The sequence below is a fragment of the Schistocerca gregaria genome, chromosome 2, assembly GCF_023897955.1.
Source record: "Schistocerca gregaria isolate iqSchGreg1 chromosome 2, iqSchGreg1.2, whole genome shotgun sequence".
Taxonomy (NCBI): Eukaryota; Metazoa; Arthropoda; class Insecta; order Orthoptera; family Acrididae; genus Schistocerca; species Schistocerca gregaria.
Window position 1 is genome coordinate 85,111,546 of NC_064921.1, and position 17,702 is coordinate 85,129,247.

General features: G+C 45.5%; 1 protein-coding gene across 1 annotated transcript in view; it reads right to left on the reverse strand.

The window, feature by feature from the left end:
- LOC126336365 (farnesol dehydrogenase-like) overlaps positions 1 to 17,702 on the reverse strand; it is a 79,502-nt gene that overhangs the window by 20,277 nt on the left and 41,523 nt on the right. Inside the window, exons 3-4 of the mRNA XM_049999971.1 lie at positions 14,155 to 14,284; positions 3,808 to 3,937 (exon numbers count right to left, since the gene is read on the reverse strand). Of these exons, the coding sequence (XP_049855928.1) occupies positions 3,808 to 3,937; positions 14,155 to 14,284 (260 nt within the window). The remainder of the gene's footprint in view (positions 1 to 3,807; positions 3,938 to 14,154; positions 14,285 to 17,702) is intronic.

Consider the following 17,702-nt stretch of genomic DNA (forward strand, 5'->3'; position numbering starts at 1 on the left):
TGAACATCAACAAAAGCAAAACGAGGATAATGGAATGTGGTAGAATTAAGTCGGGTAATGCTTATGGAATTAGATTAGGAAATGAGACACTTGAAGTAGTGAAGGAGTTTTGCTATTTGGGGAGCAAAATAATTGATGATCTACATCTACATTCATACTCTGCAAACCACCCAACGGTGTGTGGCGGAGGGCACTTTTCGTGCCACTGTCATTACCTCCCTTTTCTGTTCCAGTCGCGTATGGTTCGCGGGAAGAACGACTGTCTGAAAGCATCCGTGCGCGCTCGAATCTCTCTAATTTTACATTCGTGATCTCCACGGGAGGTAGAAGTAGGGGGAAGCAGTATATTCGATACCTCATCCAGAAACGCACCCTCTCGAAACCTGGCGAGCAAGCTACACCGCGATGCCGAGCGCCTCTCTTGCAGAGTCTGCCACTTGAGTTTGCTAAATATCTCCGTAACGCTATCACGGTTACCAAATAACCCTGTGACGAAACGCGCCGGTCTTCTTTGGATCTTCTCTATCTCCTCCGTCAACCCGATCTGGTACGGATCCCACATTGATGAGCAATACTCAAGTATAGGTCGAACGAGTGTTTTGTAAGCCACCTCCTTTGTTGATGGACTACATTTTCTAAGGACTCTCCCAATGAATCTCAACCTGGTACCCGCCTTACCAACAATTAATTTTATACGATCATTCCATTTCAAATCGTTCCGCACGCATACTCCCAGATATTCAACAGAAGTAACTGCTACCAGTGTTTGTTCCGCTATCATATAATCATACAATAACGGATCCTTCTTTCTATGTATTCGCAATACATTACATTTGTCTACGTTAAGGGTTAGTTGCCACTCCCCACACCAAGTGCCTATCCGCTGCAAATCTTCCTGCATTTCGCTACAATTTTCTAATGCTGCAACTTCTCTGTATACTACAGCATCATCCGCGAAAAGCCGCATGGAACTTCCGACACTATCTACTAGGTCATTTATATATATTGTGAAAAGCAATGGTCCCATAACACTCCCCTGTGGCACGCCAGAGGTTACTTTAACGTCTGTAGACGTCTCTCCATTGATAACAACATGCTGTGTTCTGTTTGCTAAAAACTCTTCAATCCAGCCACACAGCTGGTCTGATATTCCGTAGGTTCTAACTTTGTTTATCAGGCGACAGTGCGGAACTGTATCGAACGCCTTCCGGAAGTCTAGGAAAATAGCATCTACCTGGGAGCCTGTATCTAATAATTTATGGGTCTCATGAACAAATAAAGCGAGTTGGGTCTCACACGATCGCTGTTTCCGGAATCCATGTTGATTCCTACAGAGTAGATTCTAGGTTTCCAAAAACGACATGATACTCGAGCAAAAAACATGTTCTAAAATTCAACAGATCGACGTCAGAGATATAGGTCTATAGTTTTGCGCATCTGCTCGACGACCCTTTTTGAAGACTTGGACTACCTGTGCTCTTTTCCAATCATTTGGAACCTTCCGTTCCTCTAGAGACTTGCGGTACACGGCTGTTAGAAGGGGGGCAAGTTCTTTCGCGTACTCTGTGTAGAATCGAACTGGTATTCTGTCAGGTCCAGTGGACTTTCCTCTGTTGAGTGATTTCAGTTGTTTTTCTATTCCTTGGTCACTTATTTCGATGTCAGCCATTTTTTCATTTGTGCGAGGATTTAGAGAAGGAACTGCAGTGCTGTCTTCCTCTGTGAAACAGCTTTGGAAAAAGGTGTTTAGTATTTCAGCTTTACGCGTGTCATCCTCTGTTTCAAAGCCATCATCATCCCAGAGTGTCTGGATATGCTGTTTCGAGCCACTTACTGATTTAACGTAAGGCCAGAACTTCCTAGGATTTTCTGTCAAGTCGGTACATAGAATTTTACTTTCGAATTCACTGAACGCTTCACGCATAGCCCTCCCTACGTTAACTTTGACATCGTTTAGGTTCTGTTTGTCTGAGAGGTTTTGGCTGCGTTTAAACTTGGAGTGAAGCTCTCTTTGCTTCCGCAGTAGTTTCCTAACTTTGTTGTTGAACCACGGTGGGTTTTTCCCGTCCCTTTTATGTGAAATGTATTCTGAATTTTCTCGCATCTGTTCTGCCACTAATGCTGCTGAGTCGGGAGGTCGGTAAAAGGAGCCAATTATTACCCTAGCTCGGTTGTTGAGTTTAACCTCCACCCATAATATTTCGCAGGAACTATCCACTTCTACTTCACTACAGGATAATCTACTACTAACAGCGACAAACACGCCACCACCGGTTGCATGCAATCTATCCTTTCTAAACACCGTCTGTGCCTGTGTAAAAATTTCGGCTGAATTTATCTCTGGCTTCAGCCAGCTTTCTGTACCTATAACGATTTCAGCTTCGGTGCTTTCTATCAGCGCTTGAAGTTCTGGTACTTTACCAATGCAGTTTCGACAGTTTACAATTACAATACGGATTGCTGCTTGGTCCCCGCATGTCCTGACTTTGCCCCGCACCCTTTGAAGCTGTTGCCCTTTCTGTACTTGTCCAAGGCCATCTAACCTAAAAAACCGCCCAGTCCACGCCACACAGCCGCTGCTACCCGTGTAGCCGCTTGCTGCGTGTAGAGGACCTATCCAGGGGAACCCGAAACCCCACCACCCTATGGCGCAAGTCGAGGAATCTGCAGCCCACACGGTCGCAGAACCGTCTCAGCCTCTGATTCAGACCCTCCACTCGGCTCTGTACCAAAGGTCCGCAGTCAATCCTGTCGACGATGCTGCAGATGGTGAGCTCTGCTTTCATCCCGCTAGCGAGACTGGCAGTCTTCACCAAATCAGATAGCCGCCGGAAGCCAGAGAGGATTTCCTCCGATCCATAGCGACACGTATCATTGGTGCCGACATGAGCGACCACCTGCAGATGGGTGCACCCTGTACCCTTCATGGCAACCGGAAGGACCCTTTCCACATCTGGAATGACTCCCCCCGGTATGCACACGGAGTGCAAATTGGTTTTCTTCCTCTCTCTTGCTGCCATATCCCAAAGGGGCCACATTACGCGCCTGACGTTTCGAAGTAGAGAGGATATAAAATGTAGACTGGCAATGGAAAGGAAAGCGTTTCTGAAGAAGAGAAATTTGTTAACATCGAGTATCGATTTAAGTGTCAGGAAGTCATTTCTGAAAGTATTTGTATGGAGTGTAGCCATGTATGGAACCGAATCGTGGACGATAAATAGTTTAGACAAGAAGAAAATAGAAGCTTTCGAAATGTGGTGCTACAGAAGAACGCTGAAGATTAGATGGGTAGATCACATATCTAATGAGGAAGTATTGAATAGGATTGGGGAGAAGAGAAGTTTGTGGCACAACTTGACTAGAAGAAGGGATCGGTTGGTAGGACATGTTCTGAGGCATCAAGGGATCACGAATTTAGTATTGGAGGGCAGTGTGGAGGGTAAAAATCGTAGAGGGAGACCAAGAGATGAATACACTAAGCAGATTCAGAAGGATGTAGGTTGCGTTAGGTACTGGGAGATGAAGAGGCTTGCACAGGATAGAGTAGCATGGAGAGCTGCATCAAACCAGCCTCAGGACTGAAGACCACAACCACAACAACAAGAGAACCACCATACTCTTAGGAGATAGGTATATGCTACATTACTAAGGTTGGCAGGAATATGAATATATGTGAAAAACAAGTTGTGTCAGAAAAATGAAAAACGATAAAAGTACTCGTAACAATAGTGATATGGAAATATAATTGACATGAAAACGACTGACATAGACCTGCTAGCCATGTACCACATGTAATGGATAACTTACCCCAACTCGTATCTTGCTACCCTTGCTCACGAGATCTTTTCTCAGCCCTTCGAGCAGGACTTTTACGGCGTGCTTGCTGGCGGCATACATCGCCTTACCATCTGTAAGCTGCAGTGTGTGTCCTGCAACACTGAAAATTAGGAAACAGATTGCAACATTAGATACTAGTTGCAACTTCGCATGTGAGTTGGAAGTCAGTATGTGCAGCAATACTTTGGATGATTAATCTCAACTAATAGTTTAATAGTGAAACAGACATGTGGTATTTATCTGCCTATTTTCTAGCGTGCTACGTCTTCAAGCATCTTCCCCATCTTTCTTGCTGTTGCTTTGATTTTCTTACTTTCCTCAAACTGAAGATACCACATCATTCAATGGTGATGACTTGTTAAACTGTATTTAGATTTTTTAGACAATGTAAATAAACTCCACAGTCATAGCAATTCATACGACTGACAGGAAAAAATTACGTGAACTTTCGACAAACACTCTCGTATGCAACCTTGCACCATACCCTGAATGTTCATGTAATGATCTAACATTAGCTTTGCTTATTGCTGGGCCAAATGTTTCAACAGAAGTAAATACGACACAGTGTTAGTATGGGAGCAAAGTTTCCTGTGATGTTATATTCGTGAAAAATGTTCTCGGTCTTCTTGCGGTATTAAACTGGAGTAGAAAATCGAGCTTTCTGTTATTACCTGTAATCACCTTCATCAGGAGTAACGGCTACTGACGTGCCAAGAAGACTGAGAGCATTTTCTCACACCCTAGTCACTACGGGTTGTTCAAAAAGTCTCTCCGCACTGCCGTATGATTGTTCTCCTGCCGGGGTTACTTCCCTTCAAAACAAATGGCTCTGAGCACTATGGGACTCAACTTCTCAGGTCATCAGTCCCCTAGAACTTAGAACTACTTAAACCTAACTAACCTAAGGACATCACTAACATCGAAGCCCGATGCAGGATTCGAACCTGCGACCGTAGCGGTCGCGCGGTTCCAGACTGTAGCGCCTAGAACCGCTCGGCCACTCTGGCCGGCTACTTCCCTTCAAGAGGACTCTCCAAAATCCCACTGTTTCGTTTATCTCAGCCAGCGTCTGTAGCATCGTTGGTGTGTGTCGTTTCGTGTTTACGTGAACGTTTAAGTTTACTTCCTTTGTTCGTTTGTTTCGCTTTTGACACTGCTGACATGCTAAGCATTGAAGAACGTGTGTTTATAGTCGAACAAGTGTTCAAAGATGGCGGTAAATACACAGTTTCAGTTCGTCAAACATTTAATTCAGTTTCCCTGTGGACAACACTCCCACATCGCGATACTGTGCGAGATTGGATTAATAAATTTCGAACTACGGATTGAGTGACAGATGCACCGAGAAGTGGTCGACCTAGCGTTTTGTCTGAGGATGAACTACTCGATATTTCCGATGAAATGTCCATGAGGCCGAACAAGTCAGTAAGAAAACTCACCCAGGAAATCGATGTTCATGTCGGAACGGTCCACACAGCTGTAAGGAAAAAAAGTAGAACTTTTCCCATACAAAGCCACAGTCGTGCAAGAACTGAAAAATACTGATCATGGCAAGAGACTTCATTATTGGCAATGGTTCAAAAATTTCGTTCAACAAAATGGAAGGGATATTCTTAATGAAACCTTTTTTCACTGATGAGGTATGGTTTCATTTATCCGAGTACATGAACTCGCAAAATCCTCGTATGTGGAATATTGCAAATCCATTGTGTATTCATGAGGAGCCATTTCATTCTGTGAAAATAGGAGTTTTAGATTGCAATTTCTAGACGTTGGATTGTGGGTCCGATATTTTTCAACGAAACAATAAACGCAGTGATATTATGTACCCAATCATCGGGTAACTTGTGTTAAGTGAAACACTGAACTGCTATTTTCCACAAGATGGTGCAACCTCGCATACAGCTCGCGTTTCAATGTCATTGCTTGCTGATATTTTCGGTGATCGCACAATTTTACAGGGACTTTGGCCTCTACGATCGCCTGACGTAACACTACCTGACTTTTTCTTCTGGGGTGCAGCGAAAGCAACTGTCTATAAAAACCATCCCAAAACTATTGATAAATTGAAAACTGCAATATCCACTTTCACTGCTTCTGTTACAGAAGAAATGTTACAGCTTGTGTTTGGAAAGATGATAAGACGAATTTAATTGTATATTCAACAACAGAGGGGATACTTTCAATATTTAATGTAAAAATATGTAAGTAAAACTGAATATTCAATAAATCAATAACTTGTATTTCATTGAGTTTCATTTCGGTGTATTCACTGCGGCATACGGCACGCGCGGCTAACAGTCGTTTGCATGCTGATCGGAGGACCTGTGAATGGTATCTCTACTACTGTGACTGGGGCTTCTGGCATCGTCCCTATTAAGGATCCACACAACCGTGATTGTGACATATCCACATATTCTACCTTAGTATTTATAACTAGTAGTGACTCAGATTTTTTGCTGTACTACTGAAGAATTGGCTGCGTAGACGATACACCATAAAGTGCACCACATAGTTTTTTGTATGTTAATATTAATGGTTTTCCACACTGGTAATTGTTTAAATCCCTTAGGACCAGTAACAGAAAAACGTGAGGTGGACAAGCGATTCAGGATCTTAAGGAAAAGAAAGCGATGGGTTGTAATTAAACTCCGTCTGAGGCTCTGAAGGCCTTAGGAAATGATACTATAATTGCAATTACAAACCTGGTCAACAAAATATACAACACTGATATTGGGCCCGAAGATCTCCTAAAGACCACAGTGGCTCCATTACCAAAGAAATGCAACACCAGTCAATGTAAAGATTATAGGATAATTAGTTCTATACGACATTTTGCCAAGGTTTTGACCAGAACAGTGCTGAGACGAATAGAAACAAGCTAGAGGAGAATGTACGAGGAGATCAGGTGGGAATTGTCTACTGCAGAGAATTATGAAGGAAAAAAGTAGAACTAAAAAGAAGGAGAGGGAGAAAATGGTTTGGAATGTCAACAGATATGAAGAGAGGAAGAACTTACAAGCAACTGAAGGAGGACGTTCAGGACGGAGAGATATGGAGTACGTCGAGTTGATGCCTCTGTGACAACAAATTTACTGAAATAAGAAGGGTTGATTGAAGTGAAACTACAAAGGTGCATGAACGTCGCGGAGATTGGTTGAGATGTGGACTCGGAAATTTACTCCGCTGCATTCAGTTTTCACTTGGTCGACGGCCGTTCATCACAAGAACAGGCTCTAAGCTGCGCTACATCTCCTGCAACGTTATTTGTATCATGAAACGAAATTAATGAAATGTATGAACGATTGTGTATCAACGTTGAAACCAGTTTTTGTTCTCATCATGGTCAGGTCAGCTATTTGAATTTCGCGAAAACATTGTATGACACTGTATTCTGTGCTGGTGATTAAACCAACTTAGAGTTATTGTAATAATAATAAATATTCATTGAGTTATCAGTACATCCTAAAGTGTCAACAGAAGAAATTTATCTTTCTGAGGAAGTAATAATTAACTGACTGCATAAGCTGAAAGAAGTATTTCAAATGTAAGTTGTACAAAAAGGGGTTTTGAAATAGTTCGCCAAGATATACGGGGTCTGAAGGGTATCAGTGCAAATATGTTTATGTGTGATACCTTAATATGTACACACATCAGTATGCTGGTTGTTTTCTCTCTGCGACAAACAGTCTTCCCACAAACACATCAAATAGCTTCCACTACCTAATGTTTTGCCTATAGTCGTAACTGCACTATTAATGTGACTACACATGTCAGTGTATGCTAACCATTTTGTGGCCATGCGTCCACACTTCAATATGTGACCCGCTGCCCAGGGGAAAATGAGGATTAATAGCTTTCCTTGCTACGTCTACTTGAAGGTACCAATGAACCTAAAATATTATAGCGATAATTACGAGGGTGAGTCAAATGAAAACCTGGAATTTGTGATAACAAATGGAAATTTCGCGCCGTTATCCTGTAAGTTGGTAAGCATGCTACAAACAGCTTGCAGAATGGCCTGCAAGTGGCAGCATAGTGCAGATGCACACATACTGTCGCAGTATCAGTATGAATATGGCCGCTCCAGTTACGCCTTGCACCAGGGAAGAACAGCGTTCTGTTATTCGGTCTTTACGTCGTGAAGTTGTGAAACCTACTGAAATTCATCGACGAATGAAGGTTCAGTACGGTGATGTATGTTTGTCACAGCAGCAAGTCTACGAATGGAGTAGGAAGTTCGAAAATGGTGTAACTTCAGTGGAAGATGCTCCTCGTCCAGGTCAGGCACAACGAGTTCTGACTCCACAGAACATTGCACCAGTTGAAGGCATAGTAAAGAGAAACCGACGAGTGACACTGCATGACAGTGCAGCATGTTTACAGATTAGTCATGAGTCAGCACACCAGTTTCACAAAGTGTCTGCAAGATGGGTGCCACGGCAGCCGACTCCTCAAATGAGAGAACGACGTGTTGATGCTTGTGCAGAACTTCTTCGGCGCTTTGAACGAGAAGCTGATGGCTTCCTTGCAAGAATCGTTACTGGGGATGAAACCTGGGTTCACTTCCACCAACCGAAAACGAAGAGAACGAGCAAGGAATGGCGTCATTCCTCATCACCAAAACCAAAGAAGATTATGACAGCACCATCAGCAGGGAAGGTTATGCTGACACTCTTTTGGGACGAAATAGGAGTCATTTTGGAGCGACCACTGTCACCAGTGCATCATACACAGATCTCCTACAAAATCATCTGCGGCCTGCAATCAAATCAAAGCGACGTGGGTTGCTATCAGCAGGTGTCCTTTTGCAACATGACAACGCAAGGCCCCACACTGCCCGTACAACGGTCGCAACAATCACAGACTTGCATTCTGAGTGTCTTCCTCATCCACCACACACACCAGACCTTGCCCCAAGTGATTTGCATATGTTTAGACCACTCAAAGACGCAACGGGAGGAAAGAAGTTCCGTTCTGATGAAGAGGTACGCCACGCGGTGCATGAGTGGCTGCACGGACTACCAGAAGATTTTATTTTCTACAGGAATTTATGCACTTTGTAAGCACTGGACGACTTTCATTGATCGTGGGAGAGACTATGTTGAAAAGTGATACAGCTTTGTACCGCTTCTGCACAATAAATAATATTTAAAAAAATATTTAAGTTTTTCATTTGAGTCACCCTCGTATTAGTCTGAAAATGAATTAAATACAGCTGCAATGTTGTCCAGGACACTGTTCTCAGTCACAAATAAAAATATCTACTAAAAAACTCTCAAAAGCCAAGGTAGCTCGAAATATACTTTTTATTCAAGACGGCCCTTTTGAACTGTGTTAGCTGTTATCTTCAGGTCTTAAACATCTCTTTGCAGTACATATGATACGTACACAGATGTGCAACTATGCACTGTGTCTGTATCATATGACAAGCCCCTGTGAGCAATATGTATACGGACATGGCCTTTCTGACAGGGTGCTGTGAGTTTTCAAATATTTCAGAGATGACAAACGTTTATATTGTATTGAGTTTCATCCACCTGACATCTTCGGCATGAGGCTCAGCGTAAAATGAACGTGTTTTATTACACAAGAATGATTAAGACCTGAAGATGACAGTTAAGACTGTTGAAACCGGTTGTCTTGAATTTAAATAATATTTTGTGCCATCTTGGCTTTTGAACTGCTTTTAACAGTGTAAACAGATTGGGGAGGGGGTCCTAGCCACTCGTATCTTATAGAGTGCCTAAGGATGCTACTTTCTCGCACAGCTATATAACTGATGTGTACAAAGTTCCGCGTAGTCAGCGCGTACACAACTTTCCCACTAGAGGGCGCCCCACTAAGGACAACAGCGCAAGCGCAGCGCTCGTCCGTCTCCGCTGCCATAAAGACGGACCAAATTCTGCTTCCGCCGATCCGCTGCTAACGTAGAACCTTTTCTCCTCGCGGATCACACTCGCGCAGTGACACATAATGCGCGAGGTATTATAACGAGTGTACAGACCTCCGATTAGTCAGTCTGCATTTGTCTGTACCAGTCTATAGTCAAGTTTCAGTCTGCGCCTAATAAGATAAGCATATTCCTGTACATAGCCATGAAGAGAAATGTATAGACACTTTGTCAAGTATCAGGGATATGTGAGAATAAGATTAACTTACCAAGACCAAAGGAACTTCAAATAGTCAGTTGTGGACAGCATCCAGAATCAAGTTAAGTAATTTCTATGCTTTTTATTATTTTAATAAATGTGTGTGAAAATTAATCAAGTTCTGTTTTAAGTTGGTCACGGTCAATCTGCTACTCTAAGCGTGCAAGTGGCATTTCTATTGTCTGACCTTACGGCAGAAGATAAACACGCCACCATAAGACCACGAGACATATTGCTGACAGTCGTCTACTTAGTTATAGCGACAAGTCAAATAATCTGATGGTGTGTGTACCGAAGGTCTTACAGTACTCACACTACAATAACAATTTAACCAAATCACATTAATGGTTTTTATTACAATAAACTAGATTGAAAATACTTAACTTTGGTTTACAAGAATGAGCCACAAGCGATTGGCGACAATCAGTGTCCTTCTCTGTAATACAATGACCATCTAAGCACTTGATATAAGGAACATGTCTCACTATGACAGCTAGGATGACGGCTCTACTAGGTTGCGTCTTCTACTCCGTGGTTTCTAGTCCGGGTCTGCTAGTGCCAGTCTACTGCTGTCCAGCCGAGGCTGGTAGGACCGGCGCTCATATTCTCTTCTTGTAGAGGCCGTTCCTGTAGTGGTGCGGTTCTAGTAAGCTCCCATTGGCTGACTTCGTCTCATAGCCTTCTCTGCTTTGCGTTCTTCATCTTTGTGCCAACGCTTGTCGATACGCCGGAACACAGATCGCCCTTCAGTACTTTCATTGGCCTGGCGGAGTGGCCGTGCTGTAAGGCTGCTACGGTCGCAGGTTCGAACCCTGCCTCGGGCATGGATTTGTGTGATTTCCATAGGTTAGTTATGTTTAATTACTTCTAAGTTCTAGACTACTGATGACCTCAGAAGTTAAGTCGCAAAGTGCTCGGAGCCATTTGAACCATTTACTCTTATTGAGAGAAAATTCAATCAAAGATATCTGCACTTGGACCCATTGTATCTACGCTCCTGGAAATTGAAATAAGAACACCGTGAATTCATTGTCCCAGGAAGGGGAAACTTTATTGACACATTCCTAGGGTCAGATACATCACATGATCACACTGACAGAACCACAGGCACATAGACACAGGCAACAGAGCATGCACAATGTCGGCACTAGTACAGTGTATACCCACCTTTCGCAGCAATGCAGGCTGCTATTCTCCCATGGAGACGATCGTAGAGATGCTGAATGTAGTCCTGTGGAACGGCTTGCCATGCCATTTCCACCTGGCGCCTCAGTTGGACCAGCGTTCGTGCTGGACGTGCAGACCGCGTGAGACGACGCTTCATCCAGTCCCAAACATGCTCAATGGGGGACAGATCCGGAGATCTTGCTGGCCAGGGTAGTTGACTTACACCTTCTAGAGCACGTTGGGTGGCACGGGATACATGCAGACGTGCATTGTCCTGTTGGAACAGCAAGTTCCCTTTCCGGGCTAGGAATGGTAGAACGATGGGTTCGATGACGGTTTGGATGTACCGTGCACTATTCAGTGTCCCCTCGACGATCACCAGAGGTGTACGGCCAGTGTAGGAGATCGCTCCCCACACCATGATAACGGGTGTTGGCCCTGTGTGCCTGGGTCGTATGCAGTCTTGATTGTGGCGCTCACCTGTACGGTGCCAAACACGCATACGACCATCATTGGCACCAAGGCAGAAGCGACTCTCACCGCTGACGACGACACGTCTCCATTCGTCCCTCCATTCACGCCTGTCGCGACACCACTGGAGGCGGGCTGCACGATGTTGGGGAGTGAGCGGAAGACGGCCTAACGGTGTGCGGGACAGTAGCCCATCTTCATGGAGACGGTTGCGAATGGTCCTCGCCGATACCCCAGGAGCAACAGTGTCCCTAATTTGCTGGGAAGTGGCGGTGCGGTCCCCTACGGCACTGTGTAGGATCCTACGGTCTTGGTGTGCATCCGTGCGTCGCTGCGGTCCGGTCCCACGTCGACGGGCACGTGCACCTTCCGCCGACCACTGGCGACAACATCGATGTACTGTGGAGACCTCACGCCCCACGTGTTGAGCAATTCGGCGGTACGTCCACCCGGCCTCCCGCATGCCCACTATTCGCCCTCGCTCAAAGTCCGTCAACTGCACATACGGTTCACTTCGACGCTGTCGCGGCATGCTACCAGTGTTAAAGACTGCGATGGAGCTCCGTATGCCACGGCAAACTGGCTGACACTGACGGCGGCGGTGCACAAACGCTGCGCAGCTAGCGCCATTCGACGGCCAACACCGCGGTTCCTGGCGTGTCCGCTGTGCCGTGCGTGTGATCATTGCTTGTACAGCCCTCTCGCAGTGTCCGGAGCAAGTATGGTGGATCTGACACACCGGTGTCAATGTGTTCTTTTTTCCATTTCCAAGAGTGTAGTATTTTCATAACACTGTTTGAATTTTTTTTTAAATTGAATGATATATAAATCAAATGTGAATGAAAGTGATTTAACGCCAGTTGACTAAACGTATCCACAGATTACGTTGAAGCGGAAAATAGTTGATATCTTATTGGAATGCTAGCCCACAAATCACTTGCTAGCTCAGAAATGCGGATAAACAGCAACTAGATTACGACCTCTCCTGACAGAAACTGTTATTACCTCAAGACAGACGAAACTGGAAATCTAAAGAAATGGTGGTGTACGCGTAATAGTACACGGTCTTAGTAAAGTTCAAATACATTCAATAGCCGTAACGAAGTCATCTGAATAGCCGTAACGAAGTCATCTGCGCTGGGTGAAATAACACTACTAACAGAAGCGTCGTCCATCTATCTAGGAATTAAAGATTGTTTTTCAAATTGCATTAAAGAAAATATTAGCACTCCGTCTTCAGGCCACGAGTGGCCTACCGCGACCATCCGACCGCCGTGTCATCCTCGGTGGAGGATACTGTTTGGAGGGGCGTGGGGTCAGCACACCGCTCTCCCGGTCGTGAGATGGTATTCTTGACCGAAGCCGCTACTATTCGGTCGAGTGGCTACTCAATTGGCATCACAAGCATGAGTGCACCCCGAAAAATGGTCACCCATCCAAGTGCCGACCACGCCCGACAGCGCTTAACCTCGGTGATCTCACGGGGACCCGTGTAGCCACTGCGGCAAGGCCGCTGCCGCATTAAAGATAATAGATCAGATTAAAGTCAATTGCACAGAAATAGCCAAACAGGGTACTGCATTACGTTCTTTGCTTTATTGTGATGACAATGAGCGCATTCACTCTGAGTACAACAGTACACTGTTTGCAATGAAAAACAGCCCACAGTTGCACTAGTTATCTTCATACTAAATTTTGACCATGGTTTCAACGATAATAATATATTCTTCTTCAGAAGTCATAAGCTTTTAAGAATGAAAAACGTTTAGCCCAGCGGCTGCTTCACGATCAATAAAAATAATTTCAACGGACGTAAGCCTGTTCCGATCATAAGTAAAATTACATATGGTACTTTATGTCCTCCGCCACTACATCTGTTATTAGTGCATTAGTACAACTGCAATTAATGCAACTGTGGACTGTTTTTCATTCGAAACAATTTCGTAACGGTTGCTGCTGTTGCTGCCATGATGAAAATAATGAAACAGTACACTGCTCTAATGCAACTCTACCTTACATTGGCCGATAAAAGTCCGAGTTATAATATCCGGACAAGACATGTATGGCTGGTATTGGGTTGCTTTGGTTGATTTTGCCTAGTGTACCTTGTTCAGCTGTTATTTTTTTAAACATAATTACCAATTGCTAGCCAGAAAATTAAATACTTATGTACTGGTGAGCCTGTCCAATTTACTTCATTTCTCCACTCTGTTTTCGTGTATGGATTATTTAGTACTATTTTGTTTGTTACAATACCTGTGTTCTTTACGTGCTTAAATTCAAGGGTTTTATCTGAGCTTGTACGTGATAAAACCTCTTAGCACGGTGCTGGTGCTACCTTGCGCCTGTTGCAACAGGTGTTCACTAGGTGTGAGAAACACTTTCAGACTTTCTTCACACAGTCGAAAACCAGTACGAGAAGCATGTTACACAAGACTGCAAGCTTATTTAACTACATAAATGACATGAAATGTTACTGAATAAAAGTGAGAGTGCGATGGTGACACAGGACCGGCCACAGACCCACCTGTTGACGTGGATGATGAAGCCGTCGTCGACCCCTCTCTTCAGCATGTCCTGCACGGCCTCCCTGCTGCAGACGCTCAGACCCAACACGTTCACGTCCAGGATGTGCTTCCAGTCTTTCGTCCTGCCATCTGGTCACGAGAAAAAAAAAACGAAATTTTACTGTACTTCTGTAAACATTTATACATAATGAACTAGATCATCCAGCTGTTGTACTAGACGCTATTATAGAGGCTTACGTTTAAAATACAGAGAGAATAGTTCAAAGGAGAGTCAAAAAAGACATGTTCATGTCCGGGAAGAGAATAATTTGTGGGGTGATGCTGTCAGGAGTCATGCGTTTGATGAATGCCAGCATCTGGAGAACCAAAAGCCAGACATTGCTTGACTCGCCGCACACAAGTCGATGGCCACTGTCGTCTTCCACCACATGCATGGTACACAAAGGTGATCGCGCCACGTAGATCCGGTGGATACGCGACTGCGACACCTGCTTCGCATTAACCGTCACATACGACGTGGATTTGACGTCTGACGCAAGAGAGAGAGTGCACTGCTCGCCACAAGGCATTACACCAGACGAGGCTATGTTTTCATTCAATCACATTCGGCGCAAGCCGCGATTGCAGCGACCTATCCAATGTCTTGGCCGTCGGTAGACGAGGAAGGAGGAGCACGGGCTTGATGTAATTATACTCAAGAAAAAAAATAGCTCAAGTAGAAAACGGGCGCTGGAACATCTATCAACGGCACTGGGGCAATGACTGAGCTCGGCGTAAGGACCCTTATAGTAGGTATGTGAGGCGTGTCGGAGATGATGGACGAGAGAGATTGAGATCTCCTTTGTCCTTCGGGAAGGTGAGGAACTCATAGCTGAGTTTAAATGACGAGCGTTGACTAACAAAGGAGCCCGATGCAGGCAATATCCATTTGGCCATTGACGGCGGTGTGAGGAAAGTATGAGCCACAAGCGGAATTTGGATGTGACACAAACATTATAAAAACAAGTTCAAAATGGTTCAAAAGCTCTGAGCACTATGGGATTTAACATCTGAGGTAATCAGTCCCCTGGATATAGAACTACTTTAACGCCTGCCGGGATGTCCGAGCGGTTCTAGGCGCTACTATCTGGAACCGCGCGACCGCTACGGGCGCAGGTTCGAATCCTGCCTCGGGCATGGATGTGAGTGATGATCTTAGGTTAGTTGGTTTAAGTAGTTCGAAGTTCTAGGGGAATGATGACGTCAGGAGTTAAGTCCCATAGTGATCAGAGCCATTTGAACCATTTGAACCTAACTAACCTAAGGACATCACGCATCCATGTCCGAGGTAGGATTCCAACCTGCGACCGTAGCAGCAGCGCGGTTCCGGACTGAAGCGCCTAGAACCGCTCGGCCACAGCGAGCGGCAGAAAAACAGGTCCGTTGGAGCATGTCCAAGGTTCGATTGATCATGGAGCTCTGTTCGGATCTGGTGTAATGTCCGCCTACTGTTAAGGGTTACTGATCGCTGCAAGTTGGTTGTGAAAGCAGTACCCAGCGCAGATCCGCAGGGGAGCTTCCCATTCACTGGGCACTCACAGCCTACCGGCAACACGGAAGATTTCCGAATTTTAAGGACGCTGCCCGAAGCAGCGCCATAGGACTCAACTCATTCCAGCGCTTATTGAACATCGTTGCCGATGCATAAGAGGACCAATTCGTCTGCATAGGCCGCGCAACGAAAAGTGTGTCCGCCAGGAGTCATCCCAGTGAGGCGTTTGTGGAGGCTGCAAAGTAACGGCGGGAGCATAGGGGATCGTGGAAAGAGGGAATTCTTGATGCACTAATCGTTGTACCAGGATGTGCGGCGTAAGAGAAAACTGCATTGAAGTTCAAAGGAGGTTGCGTAGAAAAATAACGCATGTTTCAGTTTTGTATCATCAGAGTAAGTACTGCTTTTCACAAATGTGCCTTTACTTTTTGAATTCCCGTCGTATACCTGTATGTAGATGATTTTGTAAATAAGCTTTACCTATAATGTACTTTTAAAGATATAACATACGCGTGCATAGTGAGTTTCGACATTAACATCTATTTATAAATAACTTTTTAACCATTGGTAACGCAACGGTCCAAGCTAGTAACATATGTAATTATACTAACCCCCTAAGACATCGCCCCCCCCCCCCCCCCCCCCCACTGGTAAAAGCACAAATCGCACACTGTTCTGACGTCATGGAGAGTGAGAGCAGTGTCTCTCTGCATGAGGCAGGAAAGCGACACCTTAAGCAGTTAGAACATAAGGAAGAAGCATTGCACACTAGTGCCAGTGGCAGACGGGTTGGAGACGTGAGCAGTACACCCGAAAGTGCCCACGAAATCCTCGACGGAGACCTCCTGAAGGAAGACAATGTGTATCAACGTCTATATCCGCCGGATTAAGCGTACCTTGCAACAACGTCAGTTTATGGCGCGCACAGATAGTACAGATGTTGAGAGTCGCCAGTGGTATTGTTGGGTCTCCATGACCGCCAGGAAGGTGGTGTCCACTCCGGCGGCGGCCGTCAGGGGCGGACCAGCCGCAGCATCCATCGCGTTTTCAGTCACTGCCTGGTAGCTGTCCCATCACCTCCATCGGAATAAGCCCTTTCGCAGCACCAGGCAGTAGCACAGTGTCATCATCGACGTCATCACCACAGAGATCGTCGGTACGGATGTCTCTCGACGGGACGTCCGCTGTGCACGCAGCTAGAGTTGGCACAGCAAGAGGGACGCCACCCAGGACACTTGCGGGAGGGTTCGGCGCCGCCGCGTCACTATGGCATTGAACTATCGTGGGGGGAGCTGATGGAACATTACAGGCCCACACTGCGTCATCGGACATGTTGTCGTCATCTTCTGTCCCCGTTCTTTGAAGATAATCATCCAAGGGCATATGGTGCCGTTTCCGGCTCTTCCATGGGGCCTTTAGTTTACATATGGGCTGTTCTGTGTTGGAATGGAAACGGTTGTCTATCGTCTCCTTGCTAGATGGAAAGAAGGCAGAAGTCAGTACAACGCGAGGCGTCAGATCCGTGCCGCGATCAGCGGTTCTAGGCAGGCGAGTGTCTCCTCCCGACAGTGCCTGTTAGCAGCGAAGTGGAAAAACGGCCTGGATGGCCGAGCGGTTCTAGGCGCTACAGTCTGGAACCGCGCAACCGCTATGGTCGCAGGCTCGAATCCTGCCTCATGCATGGGTGTGTGTGATGTCTTTAGGTTGGTTAGGTTTAAGTAGTTCTAAGTTCTAGGGGACTAATGACCTCAGAAGTTAATTGCCATAGTGCTCAAAGCCATTTTTTGAAAAACGTAGGATTAGTCTGCACGACGGTACTCATCACCTGCGACGGGTCGCCTGGGTCTTACAGAAGATCGGTAGTTGGTGCCGTGACCGCGGTATTGGTGACAAGAAGAGCTGAGGGCGGCACAGTGGAGGCGGCGTCGTCGAGTGGTGTCAGCACAATTCGGCGCTGGAGACAATTTTTACCGCAGCCAGCGGAGGTAAGGCTCTCAGCACTGTGGGACTTAACAT